The sequence below is a fragment of the Molothrus aeneus genome, chromosome 6, assembly GCF_037042795.1.
Source record: "Molothrus aeneus isolate 106 chromosome 6, BPBGC_Maene_1.0, whole genome shotgun sequence".
NCBI lineage: Eukaryota > Metazoa > Chordata > Aves > Passeriformes > Icteridae > Molothrus > Molothrus aeneus.
In genome coordinates this window covers 7,752,415-7,775,054 of record NC_089651.1, presented here as the reverse complement: position 1 = coordinate 7,775,054, position 22,640 = coordinate 7,752,415, and the positions used below count along the sequence as shown (strand labels likewise).

General features: G+C 44.1%; 2 protein-coding genes across 4 annotated transcripts in view; both read left to right on the top strand.

The window, feature by feature from the left end:
- The first annotated feature begins 4,146 nt into the window (after nucleotides 1-4,146).
- Nucleotides 4,147-9,349, top strand: FGF19 (fibroblast growth factor 19). The gene is made up of 3 exons (XM_066552397.1): nucleotides 4,147-4,372; nucleotides 4,472-4,575; nucleotides 7,481-9,349. The coding sequence occupies exons 1-3, from the start codon at nucleotides 4,147-4,149 to the stop codon at nucleotides 7,811-7,813; spliced, it is 663 nt and encodes a 220-aa protein (XP_066408494.1). The 3' UTR covers nucleotides 7,814-9,349.
- Nucleotides 9,350-11,797: 2,448 nt separating this feature from the next.
- The window catches only part of LTO1 (LTO1 maturation factor of ABCE1), a 24,882-nt gene continuing 14,039 nt past the window's right edge, over nucleotides 11,798-22,640 (top strand). Inside the window, exons 1-5 of one of the 3 annotated variants that reach the window (XM_066551590.1) lie at nucleotides 11,798-11,848; nucleotides 13,542-13,647; nucleotides 14,454-14,524; nucleotides 14,968-15,085; nucleotides 15,910-17,186. In XM_066551590.1, coding sequence (XP_066407687.1) covers nucleotides 11,808-11,848; nucleotides 13,542-13,647; nucleotides 14,454-14,524; nucleotides 14,968-15,085; nucleotides 15,910-16,089 — 516 coding nt within the window. In that variant the 5' untranslated portion in view covers nucleotides 11,798-11,807 and the 3' untranslated portion in view covers nucleotides 16,090-17,186. The other 2 variants (XM_066551592.1, XM_066551591.1) reach the window with 2 other exon arrangements.

Here is a 22,640-nt window from a genome sequence, read left to right as displayed (position 1 = left end):
AGTGTGTTGACCTTTCTTAGCAGAGCAGTTTTAGAAGCAGAACCCCTCTGGAAGTGGATCATTTGGAAAATTTATGAGTCTCTGATGCACTTGAATCCAACAAATTCACCGAGAACTGTGGTATCAGGGAAGAGGCTCAGTGAGTGCTCGTCCCATCCTATGACATCCTGTCAGTGGGTGCGCGCAGCGGGAGCTGTGGAATCTCAATTCTGCACTCATTCACAGCCCAGGGAGAAATATTGTCACCTCCATGCCTCTTGGATTGCAGAAGCAGCTGGGAAGCAGAGCAGTCCCTGACATATGGTGGAGTAACCTCTCCTTCTTAGGCAGGTTTTTAACTTGTGCTGTGCTGATAAGGCTCTTTATAGAACAAGCTCGTGCTCGAGTAGCTGCGTATCGCAGTGTCCTGTGTCTTCACTTCTGCCTTCCCTCATTCTCCTGACATATTCTTCTCCACCAGAAGCAAGAGAAAAGGCTGGACTGCTCTGCTGGCTCTCTGCCATGGGTAAAATAATTTTCTTTTCTCTGTCACTTCTGGGATGACTGGCAGGAGCCACAGCAGAAACCAGAAACCGGCGGCATTAGCACTGACATCTCCAGCCCTGCCTGGAACCTCACTGCCATCAGAGTATTTGCAGCCTCTGTAATTCTCCCACCTCTGACTTCAGAGAAAAGAGGGGAAGACTGACAGATCTCTTCACAAAAGTAATATTAGATCACACTCGTGTAATCCCAACTCCACCAGGAGGCCCCAAAGACAGCCCAAAGGAAGCAGAAAGTCTTCAATGTTTCTGTGGTATTTCCCTCTTCCTTCAGTGACTCGTTCAACCAGAGCTTTCACCATCATATTCCAAAGATATTCCATAATTGAGAAAATATCTCTTCATCCTAAACACCTCCAGTTTATCACATTTTGACCCTCACTCAGCCTTGAGTGACTCACCTATACAATTCTTCCTTTGATCTCCACCACCAAGTAGCCTGCTGTGACTAGCTTTGACTCATGGGTGGTTCTTGCCCTATTTCCTCACCATTTTTTGTGGCCACCTTCCTCAGTTTCTTTTCAGTTGGTTTCAATGATGTCACTATCCAGTAGGGTACAAGCCCTCTGTTACCTTTTTGGTGTGTTCCAGGATCTCTGGATGTTTGACTTTTAATTATGGCTAATTTTATTCTTCCAAAACACATTCACTTCATTATTGCCAAAATCTGGACTTCTCGTTTTGCAGAAATTGCACTGGGGCATTGAAAAGTGCAGTGGAAATAAATGATCCATTGCAACAGGTGAAAATGCTTTTGCAATTGTGTTCTGTTTGGTTAGGAGGTATTTTTGTTCTATAAGACTTTCTGCCTGGGTTTTTTCGGTTGTTTTTCCTATCCTCATAAAAGCAGAAAATCTGACAGTACCAGGTTTCCCTGTTGCAGGAAGCAGGTCCAGCACTGGAAGTGAATGTGGGATTTACCCTACAATACATTTGTTCTGCAAACATACACTTTTTCCAGCAAATGCATTTGTAGGAACATGTAAAGGCATGTGCCTTTTTTATTGAACTTTGATAAAACATGCCAATAAATGATAAAGTCCAGTGACACAGACAGGAACTGAAATTAAAATAATGTGTCGCAACTCTTGTATTTTGAATTCAGTGACATTCACTAGCTCATTTATCTCTAGCTAAAAATAAGTTATCTTTAGTTTCTAAATAAAAATAAGTTACCTGAATCTGAATTAATCATCTAGGCTTTTTTTTTTTTCTTTACAGAGGCAATAAGAAATGAATACTTCCAGGGTATATTCAACCCATATTTCTTCAGCAGCTGTTTTGGGATAGGATTGGCACCATTCAGTCTAGTTAAGTGTTTGCAGACACCTCTGTCAGGGACTACAGGGGAACTTGGACAAATTATTTAGGTTGGAACCTTCCCCTAACAAGGGAGGCCATTCCAAAACATTAGTTAAGTGCTTAATTTATGTTTTAGTTTTATTAGACATGAACCCTTTAACATCAGCCTGTGCAACACCAGCAACAGCAACAATGAAAATAGTTTTTCAAGGCTCTCCATCAATTCTTGGGAAATTCTCCTTTACAGCCAGCTTTTTCACTGATTTGAAATATCCTTTAGTGCAAGTGATTTGTCCTTTCTGCCTCAATTTTTGATCCTCACAGAGATGAATGAACAAGTTCCAAGCGTCAATTCCTTACAGCTTGAAAGAAGCCTGAACTTCTTGATGAAGAAAATAAAACTTGCAATTATGATTATTGTTCCCACTGCAGTACAGCAGAAGCAGTGGTCATAAACCAGCTTCTATTCACTGAGATGCACAGAAAAATTGAGCTAAAGGAGCCCTTCAGATTAATTTCAGACCATAACCTCTGCGTGTGTGGTGGGTGCTCAGTACCTTGAAGAATGCCAGGATGAGTTACATGCACAACTGCTGTGGGGCCCAGGGTTGCAGGGCAGGAACTGCCTTTGTAGCAGCCATGTAATAACATTGCAGAGGAAAAAAAGAATTAGGGACTCGCATGCCTTAGTATTATTTACTGGGCTTATAATACTGTGAACTTCCGTGATGTAAGGAAGACCAGAATGGGTAGGAAAGCCCACACATGATTTGGAGGATGTAGCAGGAGACACCTGAATGAAAAGTGGTTGTATCCTTATTAATTATTCAGCAATCATGCAGGGAAAAACTAGGGTCTTTTCTGGGTGTTTCAAGCTGATCACCAAAAAATGCCCAAAGCTAATCAAAAGCTGTAGCTGCTTTTGAAGGGATTGATGAGATTCAATCCCTTGCTCCCACTGAGTTTGTTATGCAAGACCTTGATCATCCAAACGCGGACTGATCGATGCCATTAACTCCAGTTAAATAAGTTAAATACACCTGAAGTTGCACATGAAAATAAGAGCAAGATATCATCCTACAAGCCTCTGTATTTTTGTCTGGTTTGTCTGTGTGCTCATCCTCACTGAGCTAAGATTTCTTATGAAAAGATTTTTGTGGGAGGGTTTGCAGGAGGGAGATGCAAGTGCAGGGACCGAAGGATGAAAGCGAACAAGAAGCAAAATATAGAAATAATATGTGAAAACTGACTGAAGCTTTGTGTTTCAGAGAAGATGGTCGGGAGGTGGGATTATGTCTTGTTGAATTGTTATTTGTCTTGGGGGGGGGGGGGGGGGGAGGAATTTCTTTATGAAATGACCAGTTTTCTTTTTGTGAATCTGAGAAAATTCCTTCAATGATCACTTTGGATGTACAGCAGAAGAGTCGGCAGCGATCCCTTTAAATATGTCTGAGATACAAATACAGTGGAAAACCCCAAAATTTGTGTGTCTTCTTCTTTCCAGGGGCACTCGCTGAGCGAGCTCCCTGGGAGAAAGCCACGGGGAAAAAAAAAATCCATGCGCAGACCAGAAGAAAATTTCTGTTTGAAGCTTAAATGAAGTTTTACTTCACCCAGGATTTTTTGCCCCCAGTCTCTTTGTAAGAAGTGGGGACAAACAGGAGCTGGAGAGCGCCCCCGGAGCGGCTCCCCCAGGCGAGGCAGCCGCATCCCAGGGGCCAGGCTCCATCTAGTGACCCGGGCGGGGATGGCCGGGCGGGGATCCAGCCGGGAGCCGCGCCGGGACACCCGCAGCCGCCGGTACCTGGCCGGACCGGGCTGGACCAGTGCCTGGAACCGGGAGCGGCTGTCGCTCCTCCAGCGTTCGGCTCCTACCGGAGAGGCGAGCCCAGGTTTAGGCAGCAACTCTTTTGATTTCTGCAAAGGGAAATGAAACACGGGCCTGGCCGGGCCGAAGGCAGGGGCTGAGCCGCGGCGGGGAGCGGGGCAGCCTCCTGCCACTGGGTGGGCTGGGTACACACACGCCCACCCGCGCTCCCCGTCCCACATCGGGGCTGCGGGACGCGCAGTGCCCCGGGAGCGCGGCCGGAGCGTGGCAGGAGCAGAGAGCTCGGAGATGCGGATGCGGAGGAAGCGACTTTAGGGTGTCACCCGCTTAATATTTTCGGGGGGAGTGACCGAATGCGGCTATGAAATGGGCTCTATATGGGATGCGGCCGGATCGATGGAGCTGATAAGGGCGAGCTATAAAAGGCTGGGGGGCGGCTGCGGCCGCGCTACAGCCCCGAGGCGCCGCGCAGGGATGGGGCTGCGCCCCGCCGCGCTGGCGCTGCTCGCTCTGGCGGCCGCCGCCGCCTCCGCGCTGCCGCTGCCGCTGCCCGACGCCGGCCCGCACCTCAACTACGGCTGGGGAGAGCCCATCCGGCTGCGGCACCTCTACACGGCCAGCAAGCACGGCCTCTTCAGCTGCTTCCTGCGCATCGGCGCCGACGGCCGGGTGGACGCGGCCGGCAGCCAGAGCCCGCAGAGTGAGTGGCGGCGGCGGGGATAGGGACGGGCGTGGGGATGGGGATGGGGACGGGGCTCCGGGAGTGACACTGCTGTCCCCTCTCTCTGTCTGCCCGCAGGTCTGCTGGAGATCCGCGCCGTGGCCGTGCGCACCGTGGCCATCAAGGGCGTGCAGAGCTCCCGGTACCTGTGCATGGACGAGGCGGGGCGGCTGCACGGGCAGGTGAGACCCGCGATGCTGTCCCCGGGGGGGTTTTACACTCTGCAACAGCGGCGTGCTCCAATAATGGGGTAACAAAGCTTCCAGGTGTCCGCCACAGTCCCTCCCCCACCTCCCCCGCCTGCTTTCCCCCGGAGCTGCGGTTCTCGTCACCGTCACTGTGGGCATTGTTAGAAGGCAGAAAGGAAACGTCCTTTAGAGAGTAAATGATGTTTTGCTTGTCCCCTGCCAAAATATACCCCAGGGAAAAGTTGCATTTAGGTTTAAAATTCTCATCGGTGGGAGACTGTGATTCTGCTGCAGGAATAGATTAAGCTCTGCCGTAGAATATGAGTAATTCCTCACTGTTCAGGTCAGGTATTCTGGAAAAAAAAAATGAAAAAGAGCTTGGTCCTTTGGAGAAGAGTTGCAGCCAGCTGGCTGCCGGGTATACAACTCCCAGGAACATGGGTTGCTATCTCTTAGGAAGTTGCAGACAAGAAAAGGATTTGGAGGGGGCAAGGATGCTTCTCCACTGCCTCACTTCTGCCCTGCTATAACAGCACAGCTGCGGGACTCTGAGGGCTTGGGGAGTTCCATGCCCCTCTGATGCCACCAGATCAGCTTTTTCACTAGGCTTAGCAACTAGACTTTGACATAAACTCTGATTTTTAAGGCATGTGAATACATTCTTGACTCTACAATTTGACAGGTGCAGTTCAGATTTAGTCTGTACAGAAGCCTGAGTTTCACACAGCGATGGCTTTTCATGATGCCACAGTAAAGATACAGCTTGATTCTTTTTTGATTACTCCAGCAAAATTTCTGCTGATTTTAATCAGGAAGGGATTTGGCCCATTCTCAAAACTCCCAGTATCCTTAATAACAGCAACACTGATGTTTCTCCATGTGGATAAAATTAAGAATGCGGAACACAGAATTAAGCTTCCTTTCTGAATTTCGTTGCTTTTCTGGGCTCAAATCAATCGAGTCTGAGATGAGGTGCATAGGTTCAGATGATACGGGAGGTCAATTATTAGCTTAATTCTGTAATGTATATCCAAAACAAATCAGAGCCTGGATTCTGCTCCCATTGGAGCTACCAGCTGAACTTGAGCAATCACAGAATTTTAAAATGGCTTTCCTGTAGAACCATTTTGAAGGCATACACGGTGACTGGAACAGCATTTATTGGTGTAGTGTATTAGATTCAGGCTGGAGTTTTATTCTGAAAACACAGCAGCTGTGCTGTCCCATCTCCGTGCTGGGGACACCTGCTGTCACCTCTGTGCTCACAGCCCAGGCAGGCAGCTCCGCAGGTAAATCTCAGCCTTATCAGCACCACGCTCAGGACTGGGAGAACAAAAGGGCAGACACGGTGTCTGAGGGCTGAACCTGTGCTCCTGCAACTTGGCCTGTTTTGACACTGGAAAAATGATGACTGGGGTTAGTTTTTGAGTGTGCTGTGTGCTGTAGTCAGTAGTTTAGGGGAAATGCTGAATCTACTGACATACTGTGATTCCTCCTGTGAAAAAAATCCTTCCTGTGGGGGAAAAAAATCTGAAAATACTTAAAAAGTCTGTTTGATACTTGTTTAAAAAAACAGACTAGAGACCATCCCAATGTAGTGGAGAGGGAAAGGTATAGCTGAGACACAGGGACTCAATCAATATCTTGTTGTTTGTAGTGTGCACTGCTTGAGCAAGAATCTTTTTTATTTCATCATCCTTTTTAGTGAGGCTGAGCACTCATAAAGATAGCCAACTATCCAGCCCCAAGTTTTGTCATATACACATATTTTTCTGAGATATAATATGTGTGTGGAAGGATAAATATTGCACCATTTTATTTGAAGAAAACTTTTTTTTAAAAAATTACTTTATTCATTTAAAACATGCTTTTGAAAGATAACCAAATGCACGCCCTTAATTTTACTCCATGTTACTGAGGGTGTCTGAGAAAGGCCCAAAAGTATTAAACATGCTCTCTGTTCAGACAGGCAGAACATTCATGTAAGGACACCTCTGTCTCTGCCGACTGAGACATAATCAGCAATTCTCTTTTATTGACCAAGGTTCAATCACCTGCAGTAGCTGAGACTGAAATAGCAACAGAGTTGTAAGAAGCACTACTCAAGTGCTGGTGTAAAGATCTAGAGAGGTCTGACCTGCTGATATGGGTTCAAGATACAAATATAATATATTATTTTATTATATATTTATATATATTCATATTTATAACTGAAGATGTTACAGGTATATAATATCTGTACAGGCCATTGCAAATGTAATCCTACAAATTCATGCATAAGAAAATACATTCTTCTGTACAAAGTCCTAACTTGTGCTGGTATCAATTCAACAGTTCTCATGTTAACATGAAAAATTTCAGCAAATTCTGAGTGGAAAAAGGTGGAAATTACCTTTTAGCATTGTTTTCCTGAGTGGCCACACTGCTTTTCTACAGACCTGATCCTGAAGCCCTTGCACAGGCAAATCTCTAACGGAGCAGGAGTTATATACTTGGATTAGGATTTATGACTGCAGTTAAGGACAAATTCATCTAAATCTGCTCTGGCATCTGAGAATTTTTTCCCAGTGCTCTGAGACTTTTTTCCCAGGGCTCAGTGGTGGCTGTGGAGAAGCACATCCCAGGATTCAAAGCTTATTTTATGGGATGGACATGGAAAGAACTTCAGGGGTTCTGGAACGGAACGGAACAGAATAGAATAGAATAGAATAGAATAGAATAGAATAGAATAGAATAGAATAGAATAGAATAGGAATAGAAGAGAATAGGATAGGGATTGGGAAAGCCAGGGTACCACCACTGAGGGACTAGGACTTTTCCCATCCAAGGTTTGTTTTGTGGTTGAATACACCCAGCCTGGTGGGCATATTTGTCATTCTCACTATTCCTTGCTTTTCAGCTCAGGTATTCCACTGAAGACTGTTCCTTTGAGGAGGAGATTCGCCCAGATGGCTACAACGTGTATAGATCCAAAAAACATGGAATATCAGTGTCTTTGAGCAGTGCCAAACAGAGACAACAGTTCAAGGGGAAAGATTTCCTTCCCCTGTCTCACTTCTTGCCCATGATCAACACGGTGCCCATGGAGTCAGCAGACTTTGGTGAATATGGCGATTACAGCCAAGCCTTCGAGCCAGAGGCATTCTCCTCGCCCCTGGAGACGGACAGCATGGATCCCTTTGGCATTGCCTCCAAACTGTCCCCAGTGAAGAGCCCCAGCTTCCAGAACTGACTGTGCTCCCACACATGTTTTCACAGAAATATTGAAGAGGACTGTAGGATTTGTAGCTTTCTGTGTAGTGATTTTTGGGAACTTTTTTGCGTGTTTGAGCATGGAGCCAGCCTCGTCCTTGTTGTACCTGTAAGAGATGAGTGCCTGTTCTATAGTCTAAAGAATTGCCTGCACATAGTTTTGTTTGGAAAAGGAGGATTAAATGTGAAAAGTTTAGCAGCCTTACCAGAATTCCTCCATAGGTGGTGATAAAATAACTGTAATTTTTCTACACCAGCTTCACTTCCACATATATTCACCTGTTAGAGCTGCTCATACGAGCAAATGCAGAAAACCTTTTCCTCTTCAGAGATCTAAACTCAAACACTTGGACCAAAACTAGATGAAGGAAAACATCCTATCAGATGTAACTTGAGTTAATGCTGCTTCTTAAAAGGCTGCTAACAACATTTTGGGGAAAACTCTCTATGGAAAGCATACTACTGAAAAAAACAAATCTGCTTGTATATTGTGCTTTTTCTCCCCTTAGAAAATAAGAGAAAGGGAAAAATTTCTCCCTTCCCTTACTGCTAAGAGGTACTTTGGGAAACTTGATCATTGATTTCTTTTGTAGGCTAAATTATGTTCTCTGTGGCATCAGAATCACCCAGCAGAGTTCTCATCAAAATCAGTGAGGATTCAATATGTGGTTGGAAGAGTGCCCAGGGCTAGAATTGATGTTCATCAGGTAGGGAATGAGCAGCTCAAATGAATGTTTAAATGAAGATAGTGTTGTATATAAGTATGTGTATGTCATTAGCAAACAGAGAAAAACACTGAGAACGGATGTATAGGTCAAATCAGTTGTAAAATAGGGTTTTGTGTTCAGCCTTTAAGCACCAGGAATTCTTTCAAGTCACTTCCAGCCTTGATTCAGCATCCATGGGAATCAGTGGAGAGATGGTTTAGTGAGTGAAAAGCTGCAGAACTGGGTCAGGATTCTCCTTGCAAGAAGGGATTGTGAAGACCTCTGGCCAAGGCACCCAAATGTCTTCAAGTTCTGCTCTCCCTCTGAAAAGATTCAATGAAGGAATAGCCAAGGTGAAGCCAAAGGGGGGAAAAAAAAAAAGGATGGTTCAGGGATTCTACTTGTTTCAAAAGGTTCATTTATAAGAGATATTTCTGTACAAAAAAAAAAAAAAAAGAAAAAAAAAGAAAGGAAAAAGAAAGAAAAGAAAAAGAAAAAAAAACTTTACTGGAAATACTGGCGTTCTTCTGACCTAGCACTTCATTGCCAATGCAATATTTATAATTAATTTATTGAATACGTACACCTGTTTATTTTGTTACTGTTATTTATGCTCAAAATTCTATTTATATACTTCTGAATGTGGGTTTTTTAGTTGTAACAAATCTTGTGCAGTTTTGTAATCAACAGAATTTTAGCCAACAATAGCCAATTTTTAAATAGCTGTAATTTTAGCTAATTTTTAAATTTCTGTGCATTATCATTAGTGTAATGTGTACATTTGCAATAAAAGAGAAAATCATCTTCAACACTGAAATCTGCTTGACTCTTCTGTCTCTCCCTAAGTGCCATATCCACACATCTTTTAAATACCTCCAGAGATGGTGACTCAGCCACTTCCCTTGACAAAAAAATCCTGTGGGTAGAAGGCTGCTCCCATTTAAAAAGGGGAACCATTCTAACCAGTGCTGCCAGAGAGAAAAGTGTGAGTTTTGCCTGAAAAAGATGTCAGTTTCTGGCAGGAAAAGAGCCCAAATGTTTCCATTTGGAAATGCTGTGAGACACAGGAACAGCAGATTTCTTGGCTGGCAAACATCTCCCATGGTGTTTTCCCATTCTCTTTTGTGCTGAGCCACTGCCACACATCCGGAGGGTTCCTACTCCTCGTTTGCTGGAAGAGGTAGTTCTGATTTCCAGGTTGTTTTATTCCAAAACTTTTCAGATTTCAGGGGGTTTCATTTCCAGTTTTGATCAGTCACTATATTTTCTTTGAACGCCTTTCAAAACCTTTCTTAAAAAACAAACAAACAAACAAACAAAAAACCCCACAAAAACCAGAAAACAAAATAATATAAGAATGAACTTTTAAAGTTTGGGCAAGAAAAGAAAAATCACTTTTATTCTTCTGCTAAAAGATTGCACAGATTTGACAGGAAACATGGCACATAATGGAGTTTGGAGGGTACACTGTTTAATTGACCCAGTGAGATATTTTTTAAGTGGGTGTAACATTGTGAATATTTCTCAAGGGTGCAAAGACAGGCAACCTTACATTTTGGGAACATCATCTTGATCTCTCTCGTGACCCTATTTGCTGACACCTTTAGCTTACATTCTTCCAGCGGCAGGCAGCACGACGATTTTTCCTGCAACAGCATGGTTAGAGGTTGGTTCAATATTTATTCAGACAGAGGGAAGAATGCCAGGAGCTAAATTAACCCATACCACTTCCTGGAGAGCGTCAGTTTTCGTTGGAGTTTTCCCATCCCAGCTCTGACCAAACCTGGCTGTTTTGCTTATAAAATCTGACAAGATCTCGGCTTGAGGTGGGAGGATTGCTGGGAAACGCTTCCCCTGCCCTGCGACACCTGACTCGGTCAGGAACCGGGTGTGCAAAACCTCCAAAAAGCACCTTTGGTGCTGTGGGAATGTAAACACCACCAGCACACCCCATCCCCTGCCCATCAGAGCTCCTCAAAGGCAGGAGGACAATGGAGGTGCTTTCATTTGCAACAGAACATTTTACAGCCCTGAAACGCTTTTAAAGCTCAGGTGTCAAATGTCTCCTTGGGAAGTCTCAGCTGGAAGCTGTGATGTGCAAATACGAGTTGCTAGAGGAGCGGGGAGGCTGCAGCAAAGGGGATACTGAGCGTCTTCATTTCCACTGGAGGGAAGTGTGAAAACCTATAAATCAATTCAAAGTCATAGTGTGCACTTTACCTCTGCTCAAATCACTGAAACCCTGGTGGTGGAAAATTTGGGGGCCACTCTTTCTACTCTGCCAGTGTACTTTTCATACGAATGGGGAGCAACTTGATAAATTAAATAAAATTTCCCTTTTTTTCCCTCAAAAATATACATATTCCAACATCAGAGTGGAAGGATAGTGTGACCCAGAGCCACATTTTATTAAGTATCTGGAAAATAGTGTAAGTTAACTTTAAAACACGTGCTTGTAAATGAATATAAATGTTTCCTTTGACTAGTGTTGATCTGTCAGTATTTTAAACAAAGCAGCCTAGAAGGGCACACTACAATTTGGGTGGGTATTAACACCAAAAATATTTATGTCTTAGAATCATAGACTGGTTTGGGTCGGAAGGGACTTTAAAGATCATTTAATTCCAGGGGCAGGGACACCTTTCCAGGTTGCTCAGAGCCCCATCCAGCCTGGCCTTGGACACTTTCCAGGGATGGCGCATCCACAGCTTCTCTGGGCGGCCTGTGCTAGGGCCGCACCGCCCTCACAGGGAACAGTTGTGGGGACACACCAAAAATACACTTTTGGAAAGCCACAGACACCAATATTACGTGATAAAACTCTGTCATTCCATGACCAGCGACAGGAGCCGGGAGAACGGCCGGGAGCTGCCTCAGGCTCAGGTTGGGACAAGGCTCCTCACCCAGAGCGAGCCCGGGCGCTGGACCCGGCTCCGCACGGCAGGGCGGACCTCAGGGGGCGTCTGGACACCGTTTTGAGGCCCAGGGTGGGATTTCTGAGAGGCGGGGTGGGATTTTTGGCACACGGGGCGGGATTTTTGGCACACGGGGCGGGATTTTTGGCACCCCGGGTGGGATTTTTGGGACACCGAGGTTTCCCCCTGGACGGCCGGGCCGGGATCTGTGGCGGCGCTCGGGCGCCCCCTGGTGGCCGCACGACATCGGCGGCTATGTGGGCGTGCCTTAGCCCGAGAGGGGGCGTGGCCTGTGGTTATGAGGCACGCCCCCTCCCGCGCGCCGTCCGCTCCCGGCGTGCCTCGCGCCGCCATGGCTGACCTGTTTGATGGGATCGTGATGGCCGAGCAGAGGTGAGGGCACAGAGCGAGCCTGGAGCGGCCCCACAGGGGCTTCTCTACAGCACAAGGCTTTCCCGGGCCTCCGCTTCCCTCTGGGTGCTGCCAGGGAAAGAAGGGCGAGCGCTGAGCCCGAGGAGGAGGGCGGGGAAAATTCGCCTCTCTGCGCGTTCTGAGGGAGCGAGCGGCGCGAATGGCCTGGGGCTGAGGCGGAGAGGTTTGGGCTGGATACCAGGGAAGGGTTCTTCATCCAGGGCATGGTCGGACGCTGGGACAGGCTGCCAGGGGAATTGGTGTCAGCACAGAGTGGGGCCCACGCCGGCAGGCCGGGTTGATGGGCTGAGACCAGCGGGTTGAGGGTCAGCAAGGCCGAGTGCCGAGTCCTTGGGTCGCCTCAACCTTCTTTAGCTTTCCAGGATAGCCGGACAGTTCCTGCAAAGCATCCCAGAGGGAAAGGGCCTGGGGGTGCTGGCCGAGAGCTCTGAGCACGAGCCCAGGTGTGCCCAGGGAGCCAAGAAGGACAATGGCATCCTGGCATTGTCAGCGGTAGTGCGGCCAGCAGGACCAGGGCAGCGACCATCCCCCTGTTCTGGGCACCGCTGAGGCCCCACCTTGAATTGTGGGGTCAGTTTTGGGTCCTACACTGCAAGAAAAGACTTTGAGGTGCTCTGGAGCACAGGTTGGATGAGAAGCGGCTGAGGGAGCTGGGGGGGCTCAGCCTGGAGAAAAGGAGGCTCAGAGAGAACCTTCTCTCTCTCTCTACAACTCCCTGACAGGAGCTCCCCATGTGGGACCAGACTTTACTCCCTGGTAACAAGTGACAGGACAAAAAGAAGTGTCTTTGAGCTGCACCAGAGGAGGTTTAAGTTGGACATAAGGAGGAATTTCTTCATGGAAAAGGCTGCCAGGCCTTGGAAAGGGCTGCCCAGGGAGCTGCTGGAGTCACTACTTCTGGAGGTGCCCAAGGAACAGCTGGATGTGACACTTAGGGCTCTGGGCTGGTTGACACAGTGATGATCATTCAAATGTTTGACTGGAATCATCCAGTCCACTCAGAGGTCTTCCCCAACGAAAACAAGCCTGTGATTCTGGGATTTAAATTGATTTTATGTGGTATTTCTGTTGCCTGGGGCCACTCGTGTGCAGTGTGACTGGACAGGAGATTAACCAAGCTGTGATTGTGCACTGCCAGTTTCCACGGGGAGATTGACCAAGCTGTGGTTGTGCACTGCCAGGTTCCACAGGGAGATTGACCAAGCTGTGGTTCTGCACTGCCAGGTTCCACATGGAGATTAACCAAGCTGTGGTTGTGCACTGCCAGGTTCCACGGGGAGATTAACCAAGCTGTGGTTCTGCACTGCCAGGTTCCACAGGGAGATTGACCAAGCTGTGGTTGTGCACTGCCAGGTTCCACGGGGAGATTAACCAAGCTGTGGTTCTGCACTGCCAGGTTCCACAGGGAGATTGACCAAGCTGTGGTTCTGCACTGCCAGGTTCCACAGGGAGATTGACCAAGCTGTGGTTGTGCACTGCCAGGTTCCACAGGGAGATTGACCAAGCTGTGATTGTGCACTCCTGGGTTCCACGGGGAGATTAACCAAGCTGTGATTGTGCACTCCTGGGTTCCACGGGGAGATTAACCAAGCTGTGATTGTGCACTCCTGGGTTCCACGGGGAGATTAACCAAGCTGTGGTTCTGCACTGCCAGGTTCCACGGGGAGGGCTACCAGGAGGGGCTTGCAGAGGGCAGCCACGCTGGCATGGCTGAGGGCAGGAGGCACGGGGCACTGCACGGAGCCAGGATGGGCTCAGAGGTAAGCAGGGAAACTCTTGAGCACTCCAGTCTTCTTGTAATGAGAAAATGACAGCAGCACAGAAATTTCCAGGCTGAGGCCTGCTGTGTTTCACTGCTCTGTCTGTGTCCAGGAGGGGCCATAAAGCTGCTTTAAAGGTGCTGTTTTGAGCTGGAGGGTTCAGTAGAGGCACTTGTGTTTTCTCAGCTTATTTGCTGCATGGAGCTTTGGCAATCTTTTTTCCCAAAATTATGGCTAAAGGTCCCCCTGCCCCCTAATGCCATCTCCTGTGGCCTAGGGGAAAGCATGGAATCTGGAGCCATAAAGAGGCAGTTCTGTGTGTCTCCTGCACTCACTGTTAATTGTGAAGCTGTGAGGGTTTGTGGCACTGCTCCTCTTCTGCACACCTGGATCAATAACCATTCCTAGGAATTCAGGGGCTGGACACTGGTGTGGAGGCACCTCAGCTTGTCCCATGTGTCCACTCCTGTTTGTCACAGCTACAGGATGAGAATGCCAAGTAGCAGCCTCCAGAGCTGGATGGTTTGTACAAAATGGTCCTGGACAGACCATAAGAGAGAACTGCTGTAATCTCCTCATACTGGGACAGCTCCAGAGGGAGGCAGGATTAGACACATCAAGTGAGAGGGTGGCTTGGGTAACCTTGTCTGCCTTTCCAGCTTGGAAAGGGGTACAGTTTGTGTACCCAGGGTTTATTTTCCCAAAGAGTGAGATACAGTGTAGTGCTTTATTTTTGTTCCACTGTCTATGCTCTGTGTCCTTTGGGTTTTTTTCTTTCCCTCATGACTCTTTAAAATTTATTTTAGATTGGCTGCTACCTTGGGTTTGCACTGACGTGGCACTGTCTGCTCCAGAAATGCACAGATCCAAAGAGCAGGTGAGGTTAAAAAGGCTTAAAGTCATTTCACTGGGACTTCCATTCTTCTCTTCACATCTTTTTGTTCTGTCCCATTCTGATTAATCTGTCTGTCAGAATTGCCTTTTTGGTTGCATTTCTTTATTTTGCCCAATCATCTAATCAGTACTATTGTTGATTCTTGAATATTTTCAACTTTTGGACTGGTAAGTTGAAATGGAAGCCTTAAATCTTGATTCCCAATTTGGAATAATTCCCAGTTTGGATAATTTCTTTTTTTCAGAATATGGAACACACCTGACAGTGGGCTGAATGGGAGAAGTTGAATTAAGGAAGGATGGAGGGCTGGGTTTTGTGCTCTGGATTATTATATATCAGTATAATTTTCATAGTGATGGATTGAAAAATTCCTGTGTGAGGATCATTGGGTTTTCTTTTAATTAGGTTCATTTTGTTTTTTCTAGCAAAAAGCTAAGGGCTCTGGATTCATTAATAGCGATGATTCAGAAATTCCCATATGAAGACCCAACTTATGATAAGCTGCAAGAAGATCTGGAAAAAATCAGAGGAAAATTTAAACAGGTTTGTAGGATTAAGTTGTAATTTTAGCACATAAATTAGTTTTTGAAGATACTTTGTTTCTAAAGCCACTCCAAAATTTTGTGGAGCAGTTATTATTCCCATTCTGCAATCACAGGAAAATACTTGAAGTGAGATACATGTGAGATACAAGTGAAAATCCTTGATAGTTGAAAATTTCCCAAGCAATAACAAATGCAAAACAAAGGAAAAAAATTATTTAAAAAGCAACCTGGAAATAATCTTTGACAATTTGAATTATAAGTGGGATCAGAAGAAGATAAATGGATCAATTTGGAGTTTTGTTCTTGAAAAACAGACCCTTTGAAACACTTCTGTGTATTCCTTTTTAGGTTTGTTCAATGCTAAATATTCAGTCTGATTTTAGACTTGGTAATGAGAGATCTTCACTGACATTTTGAATGCAACAGATGAAGATAATCGTGGATGACCAAAGAAAAAAAAATTGAAAGAACAGAGCTGGAAAAGTGTCTATCTACTTTTATATTTAAAAAAAATCAAAATAGAGAAGAGATGTTAAAGGGGAAGTGAAAAGTCACTGGACTTGTAATATTATTTAACATTTATTATCTCCAAGTTTTATTTAGGATATTACACACACTAGTGTGTAAATTTGTTAAATAGAAATATTTGTTTTAATTCTTTGCTAGTCTTTTATTGATAATTCCTCAAAAGGAAAACAAGCATTTGCACAGTTTCCTTGTTTAAAGGATGTCTGTTACTTAAAAATCTGTGTATGCAGATCATTCAGTTTACACAATGTATACATGCTGTGGGTGAAGGAAAATAAAATCAATTCCCTGCAGACTTTGCAGCAGGAAACATTTTTGTGGGGAGAAGATGGAATGACAAAGGAGGTCAGAATGCAGAGGAGAAGAATGAAGATACCTGCTCAGAATATGGAATTTGCACCTGGATTTTCTTTTTGCAGGCTGATGGGGGGAAGGGAGCAAGCTCCACAAAATCTAACCTCTCCCAAAAGTTAGCAGTTTAAATGGTGGGTGAGATGAACATGACTGCCAGGAGAGTTGTATTTGTCAGTACCTCTCACACAGACCAGCTTTTTATGTGCCAGCCTTGAAAAGTGACCACTTCAGTGTCATTCCAAATCACTGGATGCTGCCAGCTGTGTTAGCTGAGAGGAGTGCCTGGAACAGGCTTTGCCTTGGGCTGCTGGATGTCTTTGCATTCCAGTGAGGAATTCCAGAATTCCTTTTACCACCTGTGCCCTGTGTGTGTCTGGCTCTGCCTGCATGGCACAGTTCAGCCTTGTGAATTTGATATGAAATATGAAAATCAAAGACAGATTTGAGGTTTTTGGGTTCTTTAACTGTCTTAGATGTGAATTTTGATACCCACAGGCAGTGTCAGAGCCATCTAGTGGATGTGTGGGATTGTAGGAGCTCACAAATACTTGTGTAGGTGAAGTGGTTAAAATAGACAGTACAGAATGTACACACTCATGATAATTCTAATTATGTGGAGAATATCTTTGCAGTGACGTAACACTGAGGTAGGAATTAATTTTTACTTGTTTCCTCATTTGCTAAAATGTTTGTAAAAACAAGGGCAGGGTTGTGAGAGCTCCAGGTAGAGCAGTTGTTCAATAGAAGTGTGTGATATGTGGGTGACAAGCCAAGGTGCTGCTTGCTCCAGAGATTGGATCAAACACTATTTTTGTTCAGCTCAGGAGAGAAAGGGTCTTTGGCAGTCAGGTGGTGACTGTTATTTGGAAAATTGGTTTGATGGCTAATTTTCTTGCATTGCTTTAGTTCTATTTAAAAAAAATAGTAAATTATTTTTATAAATACATGTGTATTTATACATGTATTTTTATAAATACATGTGTATATACTGAACTGTAAGTATTATATCAACCAGGATTTCCAGCTGGGATATACCAAGTTTAGGGTTATCTATTAGGTCTTTATTTTTTTTAATTAGGTCTTTAATTAAGTTTCATTTGTGTGGACACACTGATGGAGTCTCTTCTTCCATGAGTCTGTATTTTTCTGAATATCTGCTGTTTCACACCTTGTATGGGCCTGATTGCGTTTATTAAATGAGGTACAGTTCAAAATTCTGTTGGATGTGCAGTTTGTGCTTTCTTCAGTGCCATTTTTTTTGTTTTCTGGTTTGTGGGAGTTTGTGTCACGTTCAGTGCCGTGGCAGTGGAACATTCCCAGCATTCTGTAGAGGTGTTTTTATGCCTGATTCACAGCTGAGGTTTTGGGTATGCTTGATTTATAGCCCAGGTTACATCAAGAATATTCATGTGTCTTTGTCTTAGGGTCACAAAGATATAGAAAAATATGCAACCTTGTACATTATGATACTGGTTATTTATAAAGCAGGACATTGAGATTGTGGCTTGGTGCTGATTGTCCAAGAAGTTTGAAATTTTGCAGAAGACTTCAGAATATATCTCTGTACTCATTCACCACCCCTGCTTACAGCTCAGGAGTTAGGGAGGAATGTTTGAAACATTTCACTCTCCAATTTCTGACTTGCCCGGACTGCGTTCTAGCTTGTTTTGTCTCTTTGTGATCATCTCTCAGCTGAGCCTGTGGAATATGGAATTCTGTTAAAAGGTGGATACACAGCTCGTTACTGCTAGGCTGCTGAAGTCATGGCAATCCAGAAGAGTTGTAATTTTCCTTTCTGCAACGTGTGATGAGTACAAGAAATAGTGAATTTTGAGGCATCGGCAGAGAGATAAACTTTGAATACCATTTGGTAAAGTTCTCAAGCACAATTCTTGTTCTGTCTTCATTAAGGAACTTCCTTTCCCTTTCTTGTCAGCTATACTAAAAATGATAAATTCCAGCTTTGAGTGAATATCTATAATGGACAGAAATGAGTGAAATAAATCAGAAAAAAAGGAACCTGGGTGTGCAATTGTTTGCTTCAAAACCAACCCTGTAGAGGTACTCTGGCTCATTTGAATCCTGATCTGTTTTTCTGAAACAAGGTTGTGATAATTTCCACGTGAGATTAAATTTGGAGTTTTAATTTTCCAGTAAATCAGTTTCAAGGTTTTATATAGGTTTTTGTTTTTGAAGAGATGCAAGAGAGACTTTGAGCCTGTCCTGTATTTATGAATGCTTATTTACACTTTGGCTGGAAATGCAACTTCCTGCACTGGAATAAAGGGAAATCCATCTGTCAAAAGTCTGCCTGCACCCTAATATCCCACAGTGCTTTAGAGTAAGAACTTAATATTTCTGGTATTGTTTTCTAATTCTTTCTATTCTTGGTGCCTTTTGAATAGTGCCCTTTGCAACTTCTTACAACCATGGCTTCTGGTCTAATTGCAGCTTAAAACTTCAGCTTTCATAGTTTGGCAAGTAACCATGAAGATTCTCATTTTACAGTCTGCCAGAGTTGTTTTTTTAATGGATAAAGTTGTGACAGTACACATTCCCACAGAAGTGGATGTATCACCAAGGAAAAAGGGGATTTGGGAGGTGTGAGAGGAGTTCAGCAGGTTCCCAGTTGCAAGTTGTGGTGTCTGGGACTGACGTGTAAAGGCCAACTGGAGCAAAGCCCTGCTGAAGCACTTCAGTGTGTCCCAGGGTTTGGAACTGCAGGACCAGCCTAGTCTGGGGTGATAATAAAAATAATAATAAAAGCTCTGTGTGCTGTTTTGTAAGCTTGCACAGTCAGTTCATTTGTAGCTAACCTGAATATCTCTTTGACATTGCACTGGGAATGCTTCCACCTTAATCACTGGAGTGTTTACTCCCTAAGTGTGGTAATTAATTTTTTTCAGCATTTTTGGTGCTGGAATTCTGTAGTACTACTTATCAAATACTGCACCACTCTGTGGAAGGAGACACGGTCACTAAACTCATCTGAAACGTGGGACACTTCCTAAATCCATGGAATATATGAAAAGTGAAAAAATTTCAGGCATTGTTTCACTTGATTGCAAAGCAGCTTGCTGCACAATGTTTTAAATTATTTTATCCTATTCTATAACCATAACTAATTGCGCACTAGTGCAGCATTCTGTGTATCTGGTTTTGGGGAGATTTCTTAATAGGAATGAGAAAATGCATAAAACTTTTGTCTTGGAAAAATTAGCTACACAATTCTAGTTGTGCGGAATTTGTTAGGGTGACATCTGAAATAGTGGCCTCTTGTCTGATAGAATTTAACTGATGCTTGTTCCTAATAAAATCATGGAGTTTTATTTTAGCAAAATGTTCAGCAGAAAGGAGGTTGATTATTCAGTCCCTGCATCCTGACTGTGCATCAGACAGAATCAACTCAGCATTTGTCACTGTTCCATTTCTGATTTTAACTCCCTGTTTTGCTGCTTTAGCTCAACACTTTTTAACTTTCAGCATCTTCAGGATTCTGGAGAATAATCAACACTATATGGAATCTTTCTTGCTAGTAGGAACTGTGAGTCAGCAACCCTTTAATTTTTTTAGTTGCAGCCATTGTTCCAGCAGCAAGCTTTGCTGCTATTGTCCACTGTTTGTCCAGCTCACGTTTACTGGACTGTGGGAACGGATTAGGGTTTCATGGCTTTTTTTTTCTTCTTGCATAAACTCTTGATCAAAGACATTCCTTGGATGACAAAACACTGTATACTGTGTCACACAGCCCTGACCAGACTGCACGAACAGTAGTTTAAAAACACATGCCTACATTGTTCTCTAAACTGGCCTGCTTTTTTTTTTTTTGCAATGTATGTGCAGACATTGAATTTTTGAGACCCCGCTTACCTCTGTTAAAAACACACACACATACAGAAGTTATTGTTAGTAAGTACTTGACAGTTTCTGAAATACAAGTTAAAAAGCAAATTACTCTGAGACTAAGAACAGACAGAACAGAATGTCATTTCTTAGCAGAGCTAGGAGTTATATCTGCAGTGTATTTCCTTCCTGACGAGACCTTGGCTGTGGGGCAGGTAGTGGAGTCCACTGGAAACCTAAACCCACATGGATTATGGCATCATTTTATGTGTCACAGCCAGAACACCTGAGTAGGGTAGAGAATGATTGGAGCACAGTTTGGGACTGCTTTAACCTGCTTCACCATAAGTGAGTGCATTGTTAGAAATACATTTTGAGAACCTGGCTTATTGCAGTTTTATGTCTCGGTCTTCTTTTTAAGTTCTGTGACAAATTTCAGAAAATTCCAGTAGCATCATTATTCCTCAAACTAATGAGAAAGAAAGAAATGGTGTTAGCAAGCATGGAGACACTTTTTCAAGGAGCCTTGCCTTGTGATTTGCCTGAAATACTTCTTCAGCAGAAACATGAAGGAAAGAGATTCCTGAAGACATGTTGAGCAGGTTTACAGAGGGATTTAAAACTGTGGGAGGGCTGAATTTTGGTGGTTGGAGATCTGTTTGTGAAGGAGAGAAACGATGTTCCACAAACATGAGGCTTTGTGTTGTCTGGCTCTGCAACACTTCTGTCATGCAGAAGTGAAGGCAGATGAAACTTCTTTCACTGACATTGGAAAGTCATATCCATAAGGGAAGAACCCTTCTGATCCTTTGCAGTCTAAGGGTCTCCATGGAAAGAGAAACCTAAAAAATATGTGGCTAACAGATGTGTTGTCTAAAAGGAATTAAATGGTCAGAGTGAGTGACTGAAATGGCTACAGAAATATTAAGTGAAACCCACAAAATAAATGTATTACGTTTAGAAGAAATAATGTTTACTTAAGAGTAAGTAATTTATTATGTCTTCTGAAAATTTAACAGCATCCATTGGCTGAAGCTTTGCTCTTCATATTTAAAACAGCCAAATGTAAAGAACTTTAGTCTGTGGATGTTCAGGGAGGAAAGAAAGCTGTTCAAAAAGAATACCCTGTATTTGAACAATCTGGAGTGATACAATCTAATAAAAGGGGAGAAATGAAACATCAAAAAGCTCAATTGCCCGTTGCAGACAGTTTGCCATCAGAGGGTGGCTCAGGACACCAGGTCACTGCCTCGGGCTGGCTCAGGGGCGCTGTCACAATGCCCTGCTGGTGCTTTCGTGGGCCTTGGGTGAGGATCTGCCCCTCTCAGCCCAGCCACAAACGTGGTGGCTGTCACAGGAGACCAGGCATCTGTGGAATATGGCTTGTGAGGGAATTAAGCCATGTCACAGGGCTGCTGCCAGGTGGGATGGATGAGACAAAACCATGCGGCAACGTAGAATCTAAAATTTACTTACTCAGCAGGGAAGGGTGAGTGGATGGCAATTTCCATTCTGTGATGCACACACTACAAGCACGACTCAGAGCTCTAGACCTCTGTTCCCCACAGGGATCCAGAGGAGGATTCCTTCTCTGGCCAGTCCATGTGTCAGGTCCTGCCTTGGAGCTTGGCCCCAGCATGTCACAATTCCTCCTTTGGTTCAGCGTTCCTGGTGCTGGTAGAGATCCATACCTGTGAATTCCCTGAAATATGAGACTTTTTAATACCTGGTCTTCACACAGGCAGAAAGGAGGACAGGTCTAGGTAGGGCTCTGCAGGTGCTATAGGATCAGTAAGGAACGATTTCTGGTTTCACTCTTAAATGTTTATGACAATCAAAAAGCAAATGGGTAACTTTTGCCTTCCTCCTACATTTGGTCCTGCTTGGCCATAAAGAACAAAATCAGAAGTCTGGCAAATATCCCATTATCAGTGCAATCCCATTGACTAATTTGCCTTCCCTTTCTCATCACTTGATTGGAATATGGTGTGGGACTCAGTCAGAAGACACATGGGAATCTATGCTGGCCATGCCAATGCAATTACTATGAGCAATTGTATTTGTGGGATCATAAAAATACCTTGTTTGTCTGAAGAGATACATTTCTCATAAAATGATGCCAACAGGAATTCATTAAAATTCATAAAAATGCCATCATTTACAGCTTTTACTGCCATTGTCCCATTGCAGGAATCTCAGTATATGTAGCCCACGTGCATGGGTCATTCCTGTGACTCTTTTAGAAACAACAGCTCCAACCTTCTCTTTCTCCTCTATCTTCTGGAGTTTTCTATCACTTAAAATGCCAGCTGTGCTTGAATGCAAGTGGATTAGGAGGTTTTTTCATTTGCTAGTTCTTGTTTATTGTTTTATAAAGAGCATTTGAATTTAAGTGTCCATAAAAGGTCCAAGATTGTCAAATAGCCTGAATTCAGCAATGGAACTGGGAAAGTTTTTGGGAGGTTTGTTGGAGGTTTTTCTTCGTACATGTCTCAATTTGATACAAAAACATACAGTAGTTTTCCCTTTAATAAGCTACAACATAGTCTAGCTGAACATGCATATTTTTTACAGCCTATAGTAAATTGTTTTTCTTGCTACATTCTTGTCTTTCTGCCCTTTGCAATGTGAGTGGCATAGTTCACCCAGCATTCAAGTTTAGGAGTCTGCATTTAGAGATGATGTTCAGGAGAAGGAAAATGTAAATAACAGAGCTGACTATGTGGGCTTAAATCTACTTAAGTCACAAACACTTAAGTCAGTTTAACAGCATTTATAAAAGAGATGGGAATGGCAAAGCCCACTTAACACATTCAACCAAACACAGG